General features: G+C 38.3%; 1 protein-coding gene across 1 annotated transcript in view; it reads left to right on the top strand.

The window, feature by feature from the left end:
• TRPM1 (transient receptor potential cation channel subfamily M member 1) overlaps positions 1-18668 on the top strand; it is a 90135-nt gene that overhangs the window by 36816 nt on the left and 34651 nt on the right. Inside the window, exons 3-6 of the mRNA XM_082061007.1 lie at positions 14299-14378; positions 15197-15392; positions 16548-16761; positions 18522-18646. Coding sequence (XP_081917133.1) covers positions 14299-14378; positions 15197-15392; positions 16548-16761; positions 18522-18646 — 615 coding nt within the window. The remainder of the gene's footprint in view (positions 1-14298; positions 14379-15196; positions 15393-16547; positions 16762-18521; positions 18647-18668) is intronic.

Genomic DNA, 18668 nt, shown 5'->3' with positions numbered 1-18668 from the left:
CTGGGACATTTCAAATTTGGATGGGTCTGATAATGACTACGAGGAAGATTACAATATGTTTCTTAGGTGTTTTCCATGTAGTCTAGCTCAGTTCATACTCATACAATTTTGTATATAGTTTTGCAGAAAAAATCTAAAACATTGTATCTTTTTACACTGGGTTTTGTTATTTTGAAGTTTAGCTCCTACATTTGCTATCCATAAATGCACTACTCCCTACATGACATGGCTTGTTAGATCTCAGGGAACGCTACATAAACAGCACAGAAGAAGAAAATGAGGGGAAAAATATTTCCTTTGTACTATGTGAATTAATTTGCTTGTATTAGAGGAATAGTTTCAAGAACATTAAGTATCTGAAAGGAAATTACATGTTGTCTGTCTTTGTTTTGATGCCATTGGTATAGACACAATTGAGAGAGACCAGCAAATGCATCAGATCAGGGAAGAGTGTATTTTATCTTCTTGTAAAGAAAATGCTATTAGCTGTATTCAGTGAGTGAGCTATCAGACGTGCCAGCTGAAACTTATCACTTGGAAAAACAGTCACATTTACTAAGCTTTCAATTATCCATACATAAATATAACTCATTACCCAGGCATTAGATTTGCAGCAGTGGTAAGTAAACCATAACAACTTTTTAATTTTGAGGAGAAGTTGTTTGCTATCAGTGAAGCAAGCATTTTTATTTTGGTGGTGGGGGTAATAAGGGCATGTGTTCACAGTGAGGGATGTGAATAAAGTTTTTTTTGGCATGGACTAATGCCTCTATATTGTATTTGAAGGCATTGTTTAAATGGACAAAACCAAATTCATCAGTCTTTCCTGCTTACTCCCTGCAAGCATGTGGGTACTGAGTACCATCCAAAAGGAAGGGTATGTTTTTTTTTGAGACAGTCACAGTGAGGGCAGCAGAGATGCATATCTTTATCCCTTTCCTTCACAGTGCATTTATATTAAGCCATGTCACAAAACAAACTCCAAGTGCTGTGAGCCTTCTCATAGTATGAGTGCAGGCATCCATGAAACCTGTCTTTTGTGTAGTGGCATTTTCTCTGAGAATGTAATTTTTTTCACTCATGTGTGTTATTCCTTTGAACTTTGAATGAGCACTTTGGCTGAACTTGACAGAATCATATATTTGGAATTAAATGCTAGTGATTTCTTCCTCTTACCATGCAGAATTTTATCATAGGCATTTCAGATGGTAAGCACAGCAGACAGAATGCTGTTTGCCCTTGACAACAGAAGCGCACATTTATTAGGTTTTTAGCCAGCTTGGTTAAGGTTTATTTTACACACACTGTGTCTGAGTCCCTTTGCTTTTCATTGCTGCTCCCTGCCCCACCCCACCCTTGAAACATGCTAGTTAATTCCTATTATATTATATAATTATTATATATATTATTGTTATATTTTAATATGTATAGAATTATACCTTGAGTTATTCGAACTACTGTTTAGAAAATTCTCATTGGAGTGTAGGCATCCTGAAAAGATTTGGCTTTCCTTAAAACACCCAGTGGGAAATTTGTCTTTTTCAAAATATTCAAAACTTGTTCTTTATTTGCAATAGCAAGTGAGGAAAATGCTCTTATTGCTTGTAGAAGCGGGGCTTTGGTCTCATTCACCTTAAACTAAACACTGTAACAGCTACAATATTTGTCCTTTTTGGTAGCAGACATGGCTTGGTTATCTTTCATCAGTCTCATTATTAAACTGAGGTGCCAGAGCAGTTATGGGAGGGATACACTGGTAGGGCTTGCATGCCTCTCCAAGTTCTGTTAGGGGAAGGGTCAGCAAAACTTGCGTTTGATTTTTAAAAAGACACTACTTTCTCAGGTGTACATTTCTGTCGTTGCAGCTTGAGCTAACAAATGGAAGAACACAGCTCACAAGTGTGATGTTTCCAGTATTGATTCTTAAAATGTGTCCTGTGTTCCAAATGCAGGTACTGTAGATACAACCTGCATTCTCACATAATGGCTGGCCAAGGAAAACTCCTTCATGGGCAAAAAGGAATTGACTTTTTTTAACTTCTGTTGCTATGGCGAATCTAGCCAAAGAAACATACCACGCTGCTTGTCTCAGTTGCATTTTCAGAAGGGAGTTAGGTGCCCAGATCACCTTTTTGGTGTAGATTTTCTGCCTTATCTTGATAATCTTATCTTTGATAATATTTGTTGCAGTTTGTGCAGGAGGTCAGCTTTCCTTAGCTCACAGAGTACACCACATTCCAGACAGAAGAGACAAACATAAAGGCCGTTATGTATGAAATCTGGCTTTCACTGGAAAAATAAACATCTGTTGACTTTATTGTATGTCCTCCATTTCTATGCTCAGCATTCAAGAATGGTGGGTAGTGGCTTTGAGACAATCCCTTTGCTCGAACAGGATATCAGACAGCTTCAGTAACAGCCAGAACTTATGCTTGATGTGATTTCAGAGGTCAGAACTAGCATCATTATTTTGAAAGCACAGAAAAAGAAATTCATACAATTGTGGAGTATACCCGTCCCACGCCATGTTTCAGTGTCTGTTGAATACATTGATAGAAAGTCTCTCCTTAAATTTACTTGAAGCCTTCATCCAAAGTTCACTAAAAAATGCCCTAAATGAAGGAATGCTCTGTGTTTCTGTTACTAATGGAGCACTGTGCGCCACAATGAACTTAGTTGCTTACTTTCTTTGACTTTGTGTTCTCTTACTAGTGTCTTGCTTTCTTGAAAGTCTACCATTCCCTCTAACAGAACTGAAATGCAAAATTTTTTTGCATTGTAGTTTTCCAGAGGCATGTCTAATTCTTCCATATCCCATAACTGTTTCTCATGAAGCCAGCAGGAACTTTGTCTCATTAGGAAGATCTGGGTCTGGTTCTAAACCAAAGCTCTTTCAGCTGCATGCTTTGGCATTTAGGGCAGGACATAAGTGGAAACTATGTCTGTAAAATATTTATTTGCCAGTCACAAATGGGTATGTGTTCAGTACATTGGTGATTCAGATACAGGACCAATGAAACAGGATTAGAGTCTAGCAGGAGTTGGGCTGCCTTTAGCTCTAGATAGTGTGATCCTTAGATGTGATTCTAGATGTCATCCTTATTTATTGCATTATGTTGGCACCCAGCACAGCAAGGTAGATATTAGAAAGAGCAGAAGAAAGAACTACCTGCAACACACTGTGCCCTTTGCTGTTGTTAGTTTTAAAGTATGAGAAGATGCAAAAGCAGCCCTTTGCAGCAAAGGCATTAATTAAATTGACAAAAGCAACAGGGTATGAAAATGCATGTGATATGTAAAGTTACAAAATGAACGGCTTATTTACAACTTCAACTGTTTTAGTACAGCTTTTTGCCCAACTTCAAATTGTTCTAAAAAGGATTAGATATAATTAATGCTGTATGACCTCCTTTTTTCTGCTTTTCAAAGAATGTAGAGCTGTACATCTAATGAGGACCCCTGAAAGGACTATTATGTCCAATTGTCTCAATTATGCAAATAGCATTGATATTTTAGCAGAAGGGAGGGGATACTTCAAATTAAAAGTTTCAGCTCCTGCTTTAGCCTTTCTGCAGTGCCGGCATTTTTACAGCAAGTACATCCACTGTTTGAAGAGAGGAAAGGAGGTTTAACAAATTGGAGATTTGGGCACTATCAAAGTAGATTTGTTGTGCCTTGTTCCACCATGAGATGAAAATACCCTCTGGGCAGGGAGATGGGTCATGAGACTTCTAAAGGATTACCTTCAAAGGGAGTCATGAGATTGGTTTGAACAAAGAAGCTGCTCACATGCTTATCATATGAGATTCTCTTCTTAAAGTGGTGGAAACCCGTCTCCTTGGGAATTCTCATGAACTTCAGAGAGACTGGAAGTCCTAACAGTAAGATGAATGAGAAGTCTGAACAATAAACAGAAAGATGGGACAGAAGCTCAGTGTTAAATGCAATTTATTTATTCTAGATGTAATTCATCTTTCCAAAGTCTGAAACACTTCCAGTGACAAGCAGGTAGGATATGATTTTAAATTATTTTTCTTTTCATTCCTGATCATCTTCTGCATTGCTACCTTTTTTAGCATCGATGTGCATAATTGAAATTTGTACTGAAAAGCTCTGTAGTGACCTACGATTGATTGGAGAAAGAGAATTCCGTTGAAATGGCAGTATTCTGATTAGACTGCTTCCTAGATTTCTCATTTATTTTGAAAGACCTGAAACCTGAAGTATGACTTGCAAGAAGAGAAAATGAGTTTCCAAGTCCAAAATAGGTGTCTCAAACCACTTCAAAATTAGAAAATTGCTTGGGTATGACTGTAATAGGATGTAGAAATGCTGGCAAAGAGAAATTCGCTGAAAATATGTCTTATATATTTCCGTATTTTGAATGCTAGTTTAGAGCCACCTCTGCAGTAAATGGGGATGGAGTTCTGCCTTTTTTGTGTGTTTTGTAGGTTGGAACTTTGCTTTGGTTTGGGGTTGTTTTCAGTTTTCAAAATTAGGCAGTAGTATTTTCTGGAGTTAATTTTGGCAACAAGCCTTCTGATAAGCAAGCCTCTTTTTGTGTGCATTTGTTTCCAAGTGAGTTTATCAAGGTCTGATGGTAGCTCAGGTATCGTGGAAATCTTACAAATGAAAAGGGCATAATTTGTGGTGGTTTTCCTTACTTCAGTGAGGGTTGCCAGTAAAGGGGGTTTCCCAGTGAAGACTTATAACAAACATTTGTCAGCAGCCCCATTGCATTTGTATCAACAGTGCCACTTTTGTCATTTGAAGTCACGCGTTTCTGCCATAAACTATATTGGGCTCTGAGATGAGAAGTGCCTAGGAGAACTCCCTCACCAACATCCTTGAGTATTTACGTACCAATCTTTCAGATGATTGAGGAGCCATGGAAGCTCAGTTTTGGCCCTTCTTACCCGCTAGTTCTTCAAATGACAACTCCAAAGAATGATGCTACCATCCACTCTTCTGTCATTCCTGCCCCTTCTGCTGTAGTGCAACTGGGGACATGAGGAGGGACATCCCAGAGGAACAGTAGCTCTAGGAGAGCATATCCTTGGATTCCCTGGTCGAGCCAGAGACAGCCATGAACACAGCATCTGGCCTGTTCAAGTCTCCTTCAACTCCCATAATTCAGGCTCTAAAATTGTTCTTCCCCACTTTTGATAATGGATTAAGTCCAGTAAACTGAAACCTTCATCATAATTTTTCCCCACTATTGTTTTAATTCAAATAGTAGACTTCAGCTGACCTTTTAAAGCCAAATATGTTAATGAGTTATATATAACATTTGACAACTGTAGATGAGACTGTATACCAGTGCAGGCAGGGTATTTCCTGCGTTGTATTTCCCCAAATGTACTGTGATCTGCTGAAGCTGGATGTATTCTCTCTCTTTAGAAAAGTACAATATGTTGCACACCCATGGAAAAAAAAGTCCAGGACCATCGCTGGAGATACTGGTTTCTGGTTCTATGGCGCCTATTAATTCCATCCACTCACAGCTTTGAGGGTTTTAGATGGGTGAGGACTGAGAAGGAGATTGACCAAATTTTCTGAAAATGGTTTCAATTTATAAATTCATTTGAAATCTCCCATTGCCCTTGCCCTTTGTAATTATTTCAGTCCTGAAGTACTCAGGTTTTCAGAAAGTTCCCAATGTATGTTGGAAGCTCTCAGAAATACATAATACATATTTTAAATATACATATTTAGCATCTCCAGAAAATAATTTAGATCTTGAATTCCAATGCTTTCATAATGATTTCTAAAAGATTATAAGGAATAACTTTGTGCAAACCCTGCAAGCCAGGAGTTAAATTTGTTGGAAATTCTTTCTTTTTTGAAAATGACAGAAAGCAGCAGGGTATAAAATGCAGCTGATTGTGGCATATTCTCTTAAAGCTTACATATTAGCTAATGCCTGGAAAATAATTGCTTTCCTGAGTGTAAAATTAGCCACAGCATGTTGCACATTTTCAAAAGCTCGAACTATCTATAACAGAATTCTACCTGGAGAAACTTGTTTTCAGGAAAACAGAATATACTGTGAACTAATGTAAATTTCTTAAGGGACAGATTGACTAACTGGTATTTTACATACAGACTTGCAAAAAGAGTGCATATTTACAGAAAGAGATAAGTAAATATTTTGTTACCTTTTCTCAAAATATATGTTTATTCCTCATCTCCAGTCTTTAGAGACCTCTGAGAGATACGCATATATTGTATTATATTGTGAAAATAAAACCTTTTCTTTGTAGTAATTTTAAAGTGTCTTTTATTAACATGCCTAGCAGTATGCCTTAAATTGTGGCTTTATTTCACCACATTTTTAAAATGTTGGTATAATAAATTCTGCAAGCCTGCTTTTTCAGTGCGCTTTGCACCTCAAGTAGTACTAATTAGGACTGTGCATTTAGAACAAACTCTTGTAGATAAGTAACACAACATGTAGTCATTCTCCTAAAATGTTTTCCACTTGTGGTTTTCCCTATTTCTTAAAGAAAAATGATAATAAGGTCTCAAAGCATACTATTGCGTCGTGTGCGAAAAATCAGCATGTTTAACTAGCTTATCAGGAGTTTTATGGAACTTACCTCTGAACTAGTAACTTGTAACCTCTTACATCAAAGAAGTGCTTATGTTTTTAAACTCTTTTCCAAATAGGACATTTTTTATCCTTTCTACTCTAACAGTCATTACTCTCCATAATGTGGACTTGAATGACCCAGGTCTCTCTCAGATAGAAGTAATATTTTAGTCTGATTCAAGGGGATTTTTGCATCAGCATCACTGAGTGCAGGTTAGTCTTTGTTTGCATGTATAATTAACATCTATTGACACAAGTTTCTAAACCACAAATAACCAGGACAATTAAGCACGCGGGTAGTTTTCAGTTAGAACTATTCATAGCCTTCATTTTATAATGAGGGAAGTAACCTATTATGTTGATTATGATTTCATAAGTATTGATGTATTTCACAAAGGAAGAGCTTCTGTTGAGGGTGTTGAATCACGTGGGGTTTCATGGTAACAGCCTTTTTCTATTTCAGATCAGAATACCCTGTATTAAAGGCTCATAGTTAAGAGTAGTTTAATAGAAATACCCCACATGCACATAATCTGCGAGCGGCCTGGCTTCCTTTAAAACTGTATCTAGCAAACAGTTTTTATATTAGACAGGCAGGTAATTGTTACAGTACAAAAATCATTCCTGAGCCTTGTCAGAGATAGATACACCGGGGTCATCTTATATCTTCAAATAAGTATTAGTAACAAATTATCTTACAGAACAAACTAGTAATTAGCAGGCTAGCATCGTGTTCAAGGCTGCTTGCTATCTCTCCCTGCTCATCTTCTCTGCTATATTTGGGCCTCATGAGAATGGTTACTTGAAGGCAGGGATGACTCCTCTACCCATAGATAAAGTTGCTCAACACTTCTCATCCTAGCATCTTGGTTTGTGTTTGTTACAACCCTGCCGTTCATTAAGAACTTGGAATAAAATTGTCTATATAGAGTGTATGCAGGCTGGAGTGGTTTTTGGGGAAAAAAATTAAAGACAGATCTCAGAAAGGATGCTGAGATATTTGTGTTCCTCATCTCCCTGACATCTAGAACAGAGGGGCTAAAGGCAAGAGGAGGATTTAGCAAGTTAATAACAGAGCTGGAGTAGGTAACAAATGGAGTGTATACATTATTGTTAACGTTTATTAGAAAATGTCATCCCTGAAATTTGGTACAGGAAGGGATGGGGCTGAGCTGTTGCAGGAATGGTTTTTGCTACCTTAAAATGTGGTGGGTGTGGTGAGTAACCTGCTCAATGAGTTTCTTTCTGCAATCCATGCAAAAAAAAATTCTCCATTTCAAAACTATGTAAGGTATGTTCTCTGCAGGTGAGCACTGAGCCAGGCTGTCCTACTGTGTTCTCTAAATGGTTGTTTTGTTGCTTCATTTTAGTTGCATTAGCTGTATAGTTACATTAATGCGGAGCTGTGCCCGAGCAGCCGTGCCAGCTTCTCGGTAGCATGTCTGAGCTTATCCAGCATGTTTTACTAACGTGCGTCCATGGACTTTGTGCCTGAGTTGGGTATATCCAGCCATGTCAGAACAAGCCAGGTCTGTGGTGTAGAGGCTGTAGCTGTTTTTCACATCTATAAGCCTCTAGGGAAGAGCTGTGTATCTCTAAGAGATGCAGCAGAATTGTGATAACTTTGAAAAGACAGCTTGTTACTTCCCTTTGCAAACTCTGTTTCTAAGTTATGAATAAAGAGAGAAAATTGCTGTTCTTGTTTTAGGGGATGTTTGCTGTGTGCCTCACCAGTGGGCCAGCAACACAAAGCATAATGAAGGCATGAAAGCTCATTACAGCTGTCTCTGCAGCTCACTGCTTTCCACATCAGCAGCAGGAGAGCTTTCTGACCTCAGTTTGAAATAACAACATTGCTTAATGAAACTGCCATCCTGTTTGTTGTGTGTTAGTCTCAACCACAGAGCAAATGGTTCCTTGACAAGGTGGCTACAAGAGCACGGGTTCAAATTGAACCAAATGAAAAATACAATGGGATGAGAATAAGAATTGTCTCAAGGAAATAATCTTTTATTTGAAAGAATCTTACAACTCTTAAATATCCCTTCTTGATGCTATACTTATTAGCTAGCAGTATAAGATCCTCTTTCTATTCAATATTGTTTGGTACTTCATATTCTAATAATTGCTAAAACTATTATCAGTTGTACAAATAAGTATTTTTTATATAACTCATGCAAACTAGGGGTTTGGAAATTTAGTTTGGATTCACAGGCCGTCACTGTGTTCTATAATTGGGGACATTGTTCATGGCTCTGTCTCCCTAGAGACATAACACAAATTTAAAATAACATTATGGGTTTGTGCTCTGTATTTCTTAGTAATCGAAAGCATTTCAGTAAATTCTTACTAGTTCATGAATGGCTACAAAATTGGCCATTAACATTTGTCTCATAGTTTGGCATATTCTTGTCCAAGCAAGTACACTGTTACTGAGAGGACAATTGTCCTGGATAGAACTGATCACCTGGAAGGTTGATTAGTTGGGCACTTGGAAAAACTCATCCTTTAAGGTGAAGGAGAGTGATGGATGGTGTAATTGGCGTGTTACATTTAAAGACAGCATGAAATAGAAGTCTTTCTACTATCAGTTTTTAAGTTCCAGGTAACAGGGATTCTGCTGGTAAAATGATTCTTTTTTTCTCCCAGTTTTTTATTGGGCAGAGTCCTTATTTTTCTCTGTCAAGTAACAGCAGCTGAATGTGATGAACTTCATGGCATTTACAAAGGTCTCTGGACCTGTTTACATGGTGAATGGACTTGTGTGCGCACCATGCTCATGCTCACAATACGAATTTCATTCCACCTCCAGATTAGTTCTTTCTCTCACTGTCTTATCAAAACAAGCACCTCTTCACTCAAATCCGGCATAAATGTCCCAGTTTAATTCTGTAGAGCATTCTAATTAAATAATTGAGCAACACAGTTGATATCTGACTTCCCTGGTGATACCACCTTTTGCGGCATACTACAAGCTAAAGGAGGATTACCAATGAATGTTGGTAAGATGGTATGAACAGAGTCACAGCCGAATGTTTCCATAAATGACAATAATCAGTCCATATCTTGACAAATGTCAGTGAAAGTAATTTGTATTATTTCACAGATGTGAGCTCTGCTGCCTAGCCAACACCTTTTTTGTATTACTCTGTGCTTGATTTAGCCTGAACAGCTTTGTCAAACCCTGCATTATGCATGACACTCATTCATTTGGTCCCCTGCCTGCTCCTCCATTGCATCTGTGTGCCAGGCCCTGTCTGCTGTGTCTGGCCGCTGTGCAGGACTGTGTGCCCCGAGCGCTGCTGTTTGCGTGTCCGCCTGTCTGCTGAGCACCTGTGCCTGGGCCGGGCAAAGCCTCACTGGAGCACAGCAGCTGGGGAGCGGCTGCTCTTTGGGAGGGCTCCAGGTGCCAGAGCTGTCCTACAGCCAGCGCTCTCTCATTGCAAGATAAGGCAAAAGCCCCCTCCCGTCCTGTGACCAGGTCAGGTGTGCCAAGCCATCCAGCAAAGACGTGTCCCTGTTGTGTGAGCATCTCTCTCTGGGGATCATGGCAGTTGAGAGGGCTGACTGCGTTGGCTTGAGATCTGGTTGAGTCTGGCCTTTGCATCTGCTCCAACAACACCATGACTCTTATCACCACCCCCATTCACCTCCAAAATTCATTCACTTCCTTCAGGCGTAGTTTTATCATTATGATGATTCACAGACATTAAATGTTGCTGCTGTCCTGCAGAGATATATGACAGCTGAAATTCACAGCTTCGGGTAGCACAATAGCATGTAAGAGTTTGTAGTGCTAGGTTTCCAGTGGCTTTGCTCTCTTATGTTGATTCCCACTCTGGATTTTCACCAGATGTGCATTGGTCCAGAGCCCAGTGAAGCTGCAGTGAAACAGAGCTGCGGGATCTGCTTCAGTACAGCCTGAAATTCAGGCCCACTACTTGTTCATTGAATGGTTGCCTGTATATGCAGTGAAATACATATAGTTTAATGTTAACTTAGCAGCAAACAGGAATTGTCTGTGTGTGGTGGTGAGAGAAAATTTTTCCTTCAGTTGCTGGATGTCTGCAGCCCAAGATATGCATGTTTCTCAGCAAATAGTGTAGTTCATTTGTGATAGTCAAAGAACAGCTGGTCTTTGTAGAACTAGTTCTTTTGTCTGTGAATGGTTTCTGGAAGAGGATACCTTCTTTTAATGCTACAGAGAACTAACAAAAGTGGAATAATATAAGCCCAGTATTAATCAATACTGTTTCTTGGCAGCACATGGATTTCTAGCTTGAAGACCAAGAAATAGCAGTGGTTTTGGTTTGGTTTTGTCATAATTTAGAGACCTGTTGTCAGCTTTCATAAAGGAGAACAAATACGCCACTCAACTTCTGAAATGTGGGGTTTTTTTTCAAAATTGCATTCTGATTAGTACATTCAGGACTTGCTATAATAAGCTGGTGGTTTGAACGTCAGTACTATCAACAAGTTGGGATCTTGCTTTTTCCATTTTTCTTAGAGGTGAATGGAAAACATGCAGTTTTTTAGTGCCATAATCTTGCAGGCAGCAATTATTTGTCTGCCAGCCTAATACTCCCACTGGCTGTTGGTCTGAAAACTGTAGCTGAGCTGTCATAGTCATTTAACACTTCATCCATTCCAAGGAGGTTAGATAGTGCTTATTTTTTTCAAACTCACAAGAGACAGTATAGGTACTTATATTTTTCCTCATGAAACAAAATAGATTTCAATCCAGAGAGAAAATTGTACAGAATCTGTATCAAATAAGTGGGGAAAGTACCCATTTTCTGACAGTCCATGTTTCTGTTCAAGTATTTGCACTGGATTATAATGAAGCTTTGGTTAAGCAGATTAAATAGACAAAAGCAGTGAAACTTCAAAGGCCGACCAAATGTGCTGAGGTTTTATTTCCCTGATCTGTAATGCCTGCTTTTGCCTTCCTCTCATTAGCACAGAATAATAAGCCAGTGGAGCATAATGTGTTGTCCAACTGTAGTGCCTATGGTGACTGATTTCTGATGGGGGTCTGGGGTGTATGTCAGGATTTTTCCATGCAGCGGTAGATAACAGACCTCCAGGGTTTTAAGAACAACTGTGTAGCTGAGAGCTCAGCTGTATTGTAGAGCTCATTTTAGATACCAAAACGCAAAAGTTTCCTTCAAAAACCAGATATTAAGTCTGTAACTTAATCCAGTGGTTAATTAACTGTTTTTATGTGAAGCACACAAAATAACAAAGGAAGCTCTGTTCTTTGGTAAGCTACAAGGAACAAGGTAAAACAGTACTCAATGACATGGTGTAAAAAATCCAAGTTGTTTTGATATTTCTAGCTTGTGTTTTCCAGTATTCTTTACAGAACAGTTAAATGTGCAGCATATGTTATCATTTATCTTTTGAAGGGTGTTTCCTGAACTGTGGGATTGATTTGGGTATTTGTATCAGTTAAGGAGTTATCACAGACCGCATAGAAGTCTAAAATTTTATTCCAGGAAAAAGTGAATATGTTTAAAATATATAAAATAATAATAAGCCCAAATTAATTTAAAATTAATTAAAAATTGAAATATATAATTTTAAAAATATATAGATAAGGTAACCTCTGCAACAGGTTCCTGTTAAGCTTGTTTTATAACATTAAAGGTCAAAAGTTTGTGTGATGTGTATAACCACAAGTAACAACATTGGACATAGTAGCAGAACAACAGTGAATTTGGATACTGTGGCTTTAGATTAATTTTGAAAAACTAGTGTAATTCCAATCAAACAGCTGGGTTTGGCTCTCTGAATAGTTTGGACAGCCTGAATACCTGTGAATTAGCAAAATCTGGTTCTGAACAGGTAAACGGCATTTGTTTGATGTAACTACCCACCTCCGCATACCACAGAATCTCATGGATGCCCCTGTCTTGGGTGTTTCTGTAATTTTCTGGAACTGCACCTCAATAACTAACTAATGTCTGATGCTATAAAACTAAAGCATTTTCTGAGTTCTATTTCTAATAATACTGTTGCTAAAACTTATCATCCTGTAAAAGCGTTGCCACAAAGTGTATTAAAAGAGCCTTTTAAATGTTTTGGGGGAACAAAGGCTTTTTAGGTTCATTTGAAGAAGGAATGTATGGAGACAGGAAAGCTGACCTAGTCACAGCTTTTAGATATTAAATTTAATACTCTTTTCCTTCAAAACTTGCTACATAATCAAGCTCTTTGTGCTAAATACTGAAATATATGCCTTGTCATTCAGGAAGCAGGTAACATTGTAAATTATGTAAAGTTTTGTCTAATGAGGTCTGAACTCTTCCTTGCTCTGTGGTGCTTCGAGCACCTGAACAGCTGTTTTTGAAATGAAATGAGGTGGTTCTGTCTTGGGAAATCAGTATGTCAGAGCAGAAGTGCAGGATCTCCCAGATCACTGACCATCAGAGCATTCTGGCTCAGAGGCGACTGAACGAGGCAAACCTTTACATACTTGGGCAGGCTATGGACAGCTTCTTCATGAAGCAGAAGCTTGGGTTTGCACATTATTTGCAATTATTTGCAATGAGGGAACTTCAAGTAGTCTCCTGTTATTTCATAAATAATGAAGGAAAGTAAGAAGCCAGACAGGAACTAACAAGTCAACAAAGAAGCTTCAGAGACAGCTCTTGCCTCACAGCAGAAAAGATCAACTACCACACCCTTGATTCATCCCACTATAGACTGTGCAGCACGTAGGGGGCTAGTCCAGTCTCGAAGCCATTACCACACAGGCTGACAGAGCATTCATCCAACAGAAATCTGCAGCTGACTTTCTTCAGTTAGGAAATCAGCAGGATTTTCAGTTCTTTCTCTAGGAAATTTTGTTGCTGTTGAAGGCACCCTGAAATTCTCGTGTCATCTTTAGCTTTTGTGTCTGCAAAAATCTAATTTCACTTCCACAGAGAAAACTAAAGCAAAACATATGACATTTGCTTGCTACTTGAAAAATGAATCAAGACCTAATTCCCTAATTCAAACTCAGAAGCAGCAGCTTTCATCAAAGTTACTGATGTCATGGAATCGTGAATGTTTTTTTAACAATCTCTCTTCCTTTAAAAGGCTGCCTTTGAGTTCACTTTACTAAATTCACCACTAAATACGCTCACGATGATACTTTGCCTTCTTGATGGTTGCAGAGACACAGAAGGCCCGGGCTCTGCAACTAAGAAACTGTGGAAACACTGGCCTGCAGCTGTTTCTGAACTCACTCCCTTCAGTGTTCCCAAACTCAACTGGACTACACTTCTGCAACAGACTTTCTAACTGCATTGCACAGATCTATGATTTTGTGCTAGCTTGCCTACACGTTGTTTTTAAAATGGCTGTGAGCTTGGTCTAATTTCTGGTTTGCAAACATAGTATAATAATCCAACACAATTTTGTTTTGTCTTCAAGGTTGTTTTTCTCCTCTTGTTTCACAGACATGCTGTATTCGAAGAGTTTGTACTTTTCTGTCAAACGTTCTTTCAGTTTTACACACATGCAAGGTTTGAATTTTATGCAAGTTGTGGAAAACTCACATCCCCTACTTGCTTCACAAGACAATGTATATGGTGTTTAAAAGTAATTTAATTAATCCAGTGCTTGTTTTTAAAAAGAGCTGAAAATAGAAGGCAAATGTTCTGTATATGCCACATAGAAGTATTTCATTATGCTTCTTATTTTTTCTCCCTTTTAAGGGTCAAAAGGCTTGGATAGAGAAGACTTTTTCAAAAAGAGAATGCATCTATGTAATTGCCAACAACAAAGACATTAGCAGGTAACATTTGAAATTCTTGTTTTGGCCAAAATAAAGGTTAATACTGAAGAAACTGGACTTGATTTGGATTTAGATATGTGAAACTAAGACACGGTTTACTCACTGTCCTTAAGGAAGATGACAGGTGAACAATAGTGCAAGACCTGCTTGCACTCAAAACTGTACAAAGCCATGCGACATGTCTTATAGGGATGGTGAGGCTGGGCAGCAGGGAGGCAGTGAGGTGTTAATTCCTGGCTTTGCAAACCAGAGCTTAAATTCACACTGAATTCTGAAAGCAAGGATGCAGTAATGTGCACTGTGAAGCAAGTGGTACCGTTCTTCACCATTGATATGACACTACCAAAGATATACTATACAGGGGGACTGGAATTCTTAGTCCAAGTATTAATATTACTGCTACTGCATGGTCTAGTGAAATTGTGGTCCAGCTTTTTTGAATACCATAACAGTTTATGTCACATGGTAGCTGTCACCTTGGAGTAAGAGACAGATGGTCACTGCACCTGTTCTGCATCCTTTCTCCTTCCCTGTCCTTTAGCATAGAACAGCTTTCCAGGGTATTATGGACACAAAGTGAAGTTTTTTGTCTTTGCTTGTTAAGAAACACTGGTGGGCTGGTAATTCTGACACGTGTGTCTAGGCAAATAAAACAGATATGACCTAGAAGAGGTGTTTCTATGATTCATGTAGACCAAGGCATGGGCAGTTGAAAATCTAATTTCTGATTAATTCTTTTTTCTTTTTCTTTTTTTTTTTAATCACCATGCAATATTGAAGATACTGTAATCAAAGTTGCTTCAAATTTTAACTTACAGGTGCTGCTGTGGCCAGCTCATTAACCAACATATTCCACCTCCTCCAAGTATAACAGCTAATAAAAATGGAGAAGAAACAAAACAAGTGGAAACTCCGCCAGAGAAATGGTCCATCAGTAAACACACCCAAACATACCCAACTGATGCCTATGGAAACCTTGAATTCCAGGGAGGAGGACATTCAAATAAGGCCATGGTAAGGAGCATAGGCTGCTCCAAGGTATTCATCTGGTATGTTAGCTTAATAGATGTGTGTCAGGATTCTAGCTCAGTGCATAATCCATTGAAATCAAAGGAGATCTCTTTACTGTCTCTTTACTCAAAAAGGCAGAGAAAAGGCAAGAGAAAAACAATGCCTACTCAGGAAGCATCTTATAATATCTTGCAGCAGTTTTATTGAAGTTACTGTCAATAAGTATCAACCAAGGAGGTAGCTGCATGTCTTAATGCCTAAAATTCCACCTGTTTGTATTAGACTTGTGGGCCAAATAGCCCAGCACAGATAAAGATTTTTTTCTAAGGTTTGAAGTCTAATAAAATTAGAAATTGGTCTTGCCTTCCTGAAAGATGGAGGCTTGACAGAGCTGGAAAATGGATGGTTGAGTTTTCTTAGCAATGGAAGTAACAGCGAGTCAAGCTTCTGAAAAAAAAATCTCTTGCTGCTACCTCTCTTCGGAGCAAATCCAAACCCGGATTTGTTTCTTTGCCCATTTGCTTTCTTATCTCGCTGCTGACACTGCCATTTAAGACAACCACACTGCAAAAACTTGTCCAAAATGTATGGGAGAGGCTGGTGGGTTTTGTTAGTGGTGGTTTATTAGTTTGTTTTTAAAGCAGAAATAAACATTAGTTTATTTAATAGTTTTGTTTAACGGAGTGGTAGTTTGAACTGAACTGGGAAGCATGTAAATCATTGCTTCAGAGCCAGAAATGTGTACATCAACAGTGAATGGGATAAAACGTAACATAAGCCTCCTATTTCTTCTGAAAAGCCATTGCTTCTCTCTCAGAGAACCCAGAGGTTTTGGGAACAATACAAGACACCTTCCAGTCATTTTAAATAGGTGGTTTCTAACAATGCAGATTTGTAATAAGAGATTAGGATCATTTGATTGTTGTTAGTTTTGCAGGTGAATAGAGGAAAGTGCTGCTTTTAAAAATCATGAAGTGAATGGTAAATTCTCAATAGCAAAGTGGAAGGTTTCTACCTATTTTTTCTAAGCATTAGCAGCAGTGAAATTTAATGATGTGTTGCTTGAAAATGGAAGGCTTAATATAACCATTCTTTGCTCAGCCAATAGACAATTTACAGAGCAAACAGAGTGATAATGTTACACATTGCTCTTTGCAGTATATCCGTGTGTCATATGACACTAAACCAGATTCTCTGCTGCATCTCATGGTGAAAGACTGGCAACTGGAACTGCCCAAACTTTTAATCTCTGTCCATGGAGGCCTCCAGAACTTTGAAATGCAACCTAAGTTAAAGCAAGTATTTGGAAAAGGTCTGATAAAGGCTGCCATGACCACAGGAGCTTGGATTTTCACTGGAGGTGTTAGTACAGGTAAGCAATTACCAGCACTTTTAGTTTACTTAAGAAATCAGTAATGTTCATTCACTAATCTTTCCCACAGGCAGAAGATTTAAGTCTACATGAATGAGTCATTAGCCACTAGACCGAAAACAGAGCATTGTAATCATTTGTGTTAATCTCCCACCCAGCCCAGCCCACAAGATTTTCCTGGGTCAATGTCAATTTGTGTTACTCAGTGTTTCCCCTGAAAAAAAGATTCATCCTTGGTTTCAGTAGCAAGGAATCTGCCACTAGTTATAATACTCTTGTTTCAGTGGTCAGTTATCCTTGTAGTTAAGAAATCTCCTACTCCAAATTTGCCTGTCTTTAGCTTCTTACAGTTTTTTTGTACAAACATCTTTCTGTTACTAAAAGTGTATTTCCTAAGCCTGTTTTCATACACAGCATTTTTGTCAAACTGCACAGGCTGAGTTCCATAAAACTCTCACACTAAGCATGTTTTCCAGTCCTTCAGTTTTTATCACACCTGTGCTTTGAACTCTCTCTAGTTTTTTAACAGCTGTCTTCCATTTTGGACACTGTAATTTCTGAGACAGTGTTTGATGAAGCTTTTAATCCCTGAAGTAAAACATCCTTTCTGCTTCTATTTGACAGTTTCCTGTTCATGCAGCCAAGGACTGAGTTAACCTTCAGGCTGTGTGATCTCTCTTGAGAGTTAGTGATCAATTGATAACCCACCTTAAATGCCATGTCCCCGAGTCACTGTCTCCATGGGATCACCCACCACCATGCATGCACACCCTCTGTATTGTAATTATACAAGGTATTTGTTTTTAAATGAACGACTGTGAATTTGTAATCTTGAGGCACAAACCTGAAGTCAATTGTAAATGTCTCTACTTGAAGACATTGTGATCTCCTGTTTGCATTTTTCTCTGGTCTTCTGGCCACCTGAGACAGATTTATGTCTAAAACATCAGTTGTACAGCAATTCCACATAACTCCACTAGGAAATTTTTGGCACTATTGCTGGATTCTCTCAGAAAAATGGGGTCTGATATGATTTCCAAAATTTGAAAGACAGTTGAAAAATAGCTGTTGTGATGATTCCCTATATATTGTTACTTTTTGAAACCAGTTGCATTTTAATCAATTTCATTTATCTTCATATAAATTCTGAGGGATCTTCAGAAAACAATTAGATGCAAACTTTCATTGTAATATTTCTATAACATTATCTTTATTTAGCTGAAATAAATCTTGATATCAAGTTATTTCTCAGAAAACTATGTAAGATAAGAATTAATTCCTTTGATTTTCATGTTACAACAAAGGTCTAATGTATTTAAGGGAAGGTGGTGATTACTATTCAGAATAATTTTGAAGTGAAAAAGTATTTCTTAGATAACTGTAGGGTTAGCGTTTTTTGCCTGCTCAGATCCCAGTGATAGCATTCCATGTATGTTCAGCATTGTGTACAATGACTAATATAATTCCAGACAATGGTACAGATTACACTGTGGCAAGTTAAGTGACTGGGTAAGTCTTTCAAAGAGTTCATTGAATTCAGAACAAGGATGTGAAAAGGCAATAGGACTTACATGCAACTATTACAAAATAAAAGCATGCATTTGTCTGCATTGCACATTCTTTTATAAAGCAGAGATAACAGTTTAGTAGTAAAAGCAATCCAGAGAAGCAGGTAGCTCTGTGAGAGGAAAAAACAAAGTTCTGTTGTTTAGCGTTCTCTCAAAAATGTCAAGAATGAATTAAATTAATTGTACCTATAGGTGTCATTCGTCATGTGGGAGATGCCTTGAAAGATCATTCTTCCAAATCCAGAGGACGAATATGTGCCATAGGAATTGCACCTTGGGGCATTGTAGAAAACAAGGAAGATCTGATAGGAAAAGATGTAAGTCTTTAAGGAAACTCCT

This window comes from Streptopelia decaocto (assembly GCF_964273445.1).
Source record: "Streptopelia decaocto genome assembly, chromosome: 9".
Taxonomy (NCBI): Eukaryota; Metazoa; Chordata; class Aves; order Columbiformes; family Columbidae; genus Streptopelia; species Streptopelia decaocto.
This window is presented reverse-complemented; position numbering and strand designations above follow the sequence as displayed.